The following is a 6,000-nucleotide window of genomic DNA, read 5'->3' as shown; positions in this document are numbered from 1 at the left end:
CGGCGACCTCCCAACTCGAAGCTGCCTTCTAAGAGTCATCTCTGTGCAAAGGCCATTTCTGCCAAACGTTAACCTTCCCAGGCCAGGACCCTGTCTCTCATCTTTACCACCCCAGTGCCCAGCACCCAGTGGGTGCTTACTAAACCCTTGTTGCTTTCTCTAAGTATTTTATTTATTTGACAGAGAGAGAGACAGAAGGAGAGAGAGAGAGAGAGCAAGCACAAGCAGGGGGAGGGGTAGAGAGAGAGGAAGCAGACTCCCCGCTGAGCAGGGAGCCCCACGCAGGACTCGATCTGAGGATCCCCGGGATCATGACCTGAGCCGAAGGCAGACGCTTAACCGCCTGAGCCACCCAGGCACCCCTAAATGCTTGTTGCTTTCATGCCAAACCTCACTTTCTTCCCATCTTCCAGAAGACTCCATGCCTCGCACGTGAAGTTTATTGAATTCAATCTGGTCTTATTAATCCCACACCAGACTGGAAGCTCTCTTCAGCAGAGGGGCATGGCCTGGCCCCTCGTACCCCACCCATCGCGGAGCTCTGTGCAAGTCCATCCGCTCCCCTGAGTTGAGGCCCTCTGGAAGAGGGGGGCCCCCGCAGACGGGGCCTTCCCGAGGCTGGTGCACTGACCCGGCTGCCGTGAACTCAGAGCAATGTGAGCTGCCGCATTTTGTAAAAGGAGGCTGGAAAGAAGCTTGAGGACACCTTCCTCCTCCCCTACCTTGGGCCTCTGGCATATTCTGGATCTGAGAACATCAGTGACTCCTGGAGGGAGGCATCGAACAACCGAGTGGCTGGAGAGAGAAAACAGGCACGGATGGCGTCAGGCGGCCAGGCCATCCCCTCCCCCTGCACAGTGCCCAGTCCCCCACTGCTGGGGTCTCTCCATCTAGCCAAGGTGGCTTCCCTGAGACCTCTTCCCACCCCAGTGCAGCGCTGGCCCCAGCTTTCGGAGGCGCCCAGGGCGAGTGAGCTCCCGCGCTGAGCATCTGCAGCTGGGCCGTCTGGGTGGAGGATGCAGGATGGGGGCCGCCTGGGCAGCCCCCACTGGGGACCTGGGTAGCATCTCCTCTGTCCAGGACAGGAGGGCAGTGGCCTGGGCCTCAGCCAGAGCCCACGGCGGACGCCCAGGCCTCTTCTCTCCAGCAATGCCATTCTCAGAACCAGGAGAGGGAATCTGAATAAAGACGAGCCGGAGAAAGCCTCCCGGCCCCCACTGCCGTTTCCAGGCGACACACGGGGGCTGTCGCGGTCGCTGTCATACAAACCCTTTTCCCGTAAGACGGCAGGTCCCACGGGGAGAAGGGGTGAAGTGGAATATTTTATCAGCCATGTACATATGTAACCAGAAATGGGGCTGAAAAGCAAAACCTCGTTTGCCTGAATAGGGGGAAGGCAGGAGGGCTGGAGAGGGCGGGCGGAGGTGGCGGGAAGGGGCTTATCTCTGCGAGGTCAACAGCCGGAACACGGCTGCGGCCACGGGTCTCGCCCTCCGAGTTGTCAACGAGGAAAATGCCCACACAGGGGGCTGTTCTGGGGGCGCAGTTCAAACGGCATCTTGTTTGTGCGTTTAGAAATAAGAACCCAATATACATATAAAAGGTGAAGGAAGAAAAGGAATAACAAGTATTTGAAAGACGTGCAGCCACACGAGCCAGATTTCTCGCCCATGGGCCACGTGTCACTCGTGGTTGGAAGGTAGTTTTGTTCCCGTGGCGGGTCAGGTCCTAAGCGCTGGCTGCCTGGGGCTGACGTTCCAGATTCATTCCGCGGCATGGGCAGGTCGCTGTGGTGCTCCGACAGAGAGAGGCCGGCTTCCTCCTGGGGTCCGAGGAGGCTGGAGGTTGTCCAGGGACGCAGAGTGGAAGGTGCAGTCTCTCCTCTGCTCCGAAAAAGGCAGCCGTCTCTCCCCGGCCCTGGTGAGCGCCATCAGCCAAGGATCTAAAGAATGAGATTAAAATAATAATAATAGTAATAATAATGTGAAACACTTGCTTTGCCCAAGACTGAGCCTGAAAGTAACGCACCTTGCAAACGGCCACCAGCCCTCCTGCCCAGGGAAAGCCACCCCCTTGCCTTGCAAGGTGCGTCGTGAAGGAGGCTGTGGTGCAGCCTGGGCTGTCGTGCTGGGCGGGGAAGTCTGGGGGGGGAGGGGGGGGAAGAAGGCAGACCCACTTGCCGCCTGGAGCCTGGCCTGGGTGCACATTTCCAAAGAACAGACCGTGCAACCGGTCAGAGGGACACCCTCCAGCGGCTCCGCCCAGACGCGCGGGGTGGGACTCCTGCCGCAGCTCATCCAAAAGTTTGTGAGGTTATTATTAAAGTTAAAGCGAAGAGGGATGGAGACGGAGAGAGAGGGAGAGGAGAGGAAAGAGAGGGAGAGCGAGGGAAATGCAAGAACCCATCTGGGCAATGCATCACATTGAAATTGCCCCGCATTAAAAATTCACCAGCCAGTGAATTTTCAAGGGATTTGTAGTAATTAGATGACAAAATGCTGGCAAATCTCAGGCTTGCCAAAGATGTTACTCAGGGGTCAAAGACTCGACACTTTCGGCTGGGTAATTTGTAAGTGTCAATCACTTGCAGCCATCAGAGAGCAGCCAGGATCTAACGGCTGCATTCTAACTAAGGCGAGACGAGCCCTCAGCCGGCCGGCTGCCAGCAAAGCCCCAGACTCCCAGACCCCCGGCCCGCCGCCCCCGGGCACACACAGTGGCTGCCGCCCCGCCTGGGGCTCGAAGCCGCGCCGGCCGCCCCAAGCGTCCAGGGTCCTGTTTGATTTTACTCCCCTTTTCCCTTCTCCAAAGCAGCGGGCTTGCCAGGAGTTAGCTGGATGTCCCTCCTTCAAGGAGGAGAAAGTGTCCTGCGGCCGGAGCCACGAGGGCGCAATGGGGGCTCTCTGCGCTGGGGCAGGGGCGCCCTCAGTGTTCTCCTTTGTGAAGGGGGGATAGGAAGGCTCGCCTCGAAGGGTCATTCTGACCGAAGGAGGGTGCTCTCTACTGAGCCGACATTGTCACTGGCTCGGGGTCGACCTGCCCCTTGCCCCCAGAGCTGTGCCGGGCTCTGAGGACTCAGCAGTGACCAATAACACGTCTGCCCTCGTGGAACTTTCTAGCTGGGGGAGGCAGGAGGAACAGGCGATAAACACACTGATAGCAAGTATGTCAGAGTGTGGTAGATGCTCGGAAGAAAGTGAAACAAGAGTCAGGGGGATGAAGTGTGTCGGGGACACTACTGTGTACGCAGTGGGAGGGTCCTGCCGGGTGAGGTCACGTCTGAGGAGAAAACAAGGGGCAGAGGATGTGCAACAGAGGATGATTCTGTTACGGGAATCATCACGAGGCTGGAGACGGAGGGACAAAAGTGGACAGGGGTACGGGGCGGGGGGCTTAGCTCCTGCAGCCTTGGACGCTTTGAGGCCCCGTGAGGCAGGACTCGGTGCAGCCCAGCCTGGCAGGCCTCTGGTCAGATCTGCCCCGGAGTCGTCGCGGGAGAGGAAGCCCACGGAAGTGCTGTGTGCGGCCCCTGGACCTGCCTGTGGGGCCGGGCCTACACTTGCCCGACGGTCTCATTCCCCCTGCCCCGGGCTGAGTGTAAGTGAGCGGCCCGGCGGCCTAGTGACTGCCCGGAGCCCAGACTGGACACATTCCCAAGAGGATGGACACGGAGGGAACCGCTCTCTGTCTCTCTCTCTCCTTCTCTCTCTGTCGATGCCCCCATCCTTCAGGGTATTTTCTGTGGAGCACTGTCTTTGCAGTCAGACAGACTCTGGGCCCTGAAGCCTCACTCCGCTGTTTCCAGACTGTCACGGCGGGCAAGCCACCACACCTCTCTGAGCCTCAGCTTCTGCATCTGGAAAACGGGCACGTGAACCCCACTCTCACGGTTATGGACGGGCTTTAGTCTCGAGAATCTGGCCCCAGGGAGGTCCTCCACGGAAGCCTTTCTAACTCACACAGCCCCTATAAATGAAAGATGATCATGCTCCGACGGGCCATGCAAGAGTATCCCAAAGAGCAAAAGCCTTCGGAGGTGAGCCCTCCCTTTAGGGGGATGAACTGAAGGCACATCTCTGCGTTCAAAGGTAAGGAGCTGCTGGAACGAGGTGTCTTCGGACAGTTTGCTGCCCAGTGTGCAAATGTCCAAAGCGAATCTAAATGCTGGGCATCGTTATGTATTTGGTGAAGACACACACTGGGCCTGCGGAGGGGCCGGCGCTAGTATTTATAAATCACTCTCTCCCTCGAGCTTTCTGGTTATTTGTTGGTGGTGGGGGAAGGGCACGGTGTTGGGTGTACTCAGCCCCCTCACCCGCCTCCCTCCCCGGGCCTGGGTCTCCAGCCAGCGAGCCTTCGCTGCAGGTGAAACCGCTCAAGGGGAAAATGAGAAACTCGCCGTGTTTCACGGGTGGCGGTGGGCTGTGCTGGCCGATGCTCACCGCGCCCCGGGCGCACAGGGAGGCCGATGCCCTGGGACTGGGGGGCCAGCACCCGCGGCCCCCACTGCACCCACGCAGGGCCCCCCTACATCTCGGAGGCACGGCGGCCCATCTATTCCCCACGGCCCCTCGAGAACGTCGCCCGGCTCTGCAGTTCAGACGGGGGCGTGTGGCGCCGACCCCGCATCTGCTGGAGAATGGATGAGACCACGACTAGCTCTGCAAGTAACAGTGCCCACCACCACCGTGGCTGTTATTTGCTGAGCACTTACTACGCGCTAGGCGCCTCACGGAGGCCCCTGGCGAGCGCCGTCTCAGAACCCAGTGACCAGACCTGGTCAGTGGCGTCCCCGAGCCCGCGGGAAGGCGCTCCCGTCCACGTCCAGGGCCCCTCACCTGGCTCCGAGTTCCAGCCCCTCTCTCTGCCTGACAGGATGTTACATATACGGTGTGGACGGAGGCAGGCTTGTTTGCGATGGAGGCAGGTGACCTCCTCACCTCCCTGGGTCACAGAGGCCGTGGCTTTTAAACTACCCGTTTGTCATCAGAAAAAGAGCCGGTGTGGTGGGGACGGTGCCTGGAGGACACTGGGGATGGGTCCTGGCCACTGAGGGTGAGCAGAGGCAGCAGCTTGTGCCGGGCACACGGCCTTCTGAAGGCTACGCCAAGCTCCCAGCGACCAGCAGCCGCGTGTGCCCGCGGCCTCCGCATCCTTCCACGCGCACGACCATGCAGACACGTCCCCGCGTCCCCTCAGAGCCAGGAGCCTCCTCTGCTCCCAAGACATACACCATGTCCGTCTTCTCTCTGCTCCCCGTCTGGCCCGTGGGCTCTGCAGGGCAGGGGCTGGGTCTGCGCTCCTCCCCAGGGACCCCAGGGCCCCGGGAAGGTGCTAGTCACTGTTCCTCGGAAGGAACAAAAGCATGGGGCTCTCGCACGGGCCTCGGGGATCAGAGTCAGGGAGTCCGGGCAGAACACCATGACGGCCTCTTTCTTCTGAGCTGGGCGAGTCTGGGGGGGGATCCCCAGCACAGCCCTGAGCCTCTGTTTCCTGAACTGCCAAAGCAGGGAGGGAAATAGTGCGCACCAGCCCCTGGCCTGAAGTGAGGATTCAGTAATTGATCCTTCGACTTCATCGTATCATGGAATCCCCAGGGCCTAGAACTGAACTCTCAAAGAAAGATGGCCAAGCCATTAGGACTCCGAGCCCAGCCCTGAGAACCTGGCCAAGAGGTGTCTGCAAGCCCGCCAGGGCTTCTAAAGGGGGGGCCCACTCCAGGTCGACCATGGTCCCCGAGGGAACTGCCTTTGCCTCTGGAGACAGAACGGCCGCCCCTGCTGGGAGTCGGGGGTCTGGTGTTGCTCCCGCACCCACTGTGCGGATGGGCTGGGAAGGCGGACGCCGCTCGTCTTGGCCACGAGGGGCCGTGGCACGACGGTGGCGCCCCGGGAAAGGCAAGGATGCGGGGGGCAGACCCCCACCAGCTCCCCCTGGTGCGTGAGGGAAAGGGACGGGCTCTGGCGGCGAGGCGGGCCGAGTGGTACAGCCCGGAGTGCA

At 60.4% G+C, this 6,000-nt stretch overlaps 1 protein-coding gene across 1 annotated transcript in view; it reads right to left on the bottom strand.

The window, feature by feature from the left end:
* Positions 1-422: 422 nt before the first annotated feature.
* Positions 423-6,000, bottom strand: part of RBM19 (RNA binding motif protein 19) — a 135,092-nt gene continuing 129,514 nt past the window's right edge. Inside the window, exon 25 of the mRNA XM_036123735.2 lies at positions 423-1,942. Within this exon, the coding sequence (XP_035979628.2) occupies positions 1,931-1,942 (12 nt within the window). The 3' untranslated portion in view covers positions 423-1,930. The remainder of the gene's footprint in view (positions 1,943-6,000) is intronic.

This window comes from Halichoerus grypus, chromosome 13 (assembly GCF_964656455.1).
Source record: "Halichoerus grypus chromosome 13, mHalGry1.hap1.1, whole genome shotgun sequence".
Taxonomy (NCBI): domain Eukaryota; kingdom Metazoa; phylum Chordata; class Mammalia; order Carnivora; family Phocidae; genus Halichoerus; species Halichoerus grypus.
Note: the sequence above shows the minus strand (reverse complement) of the source record. Positions and strands in the feature narration are given on the sequence as shown.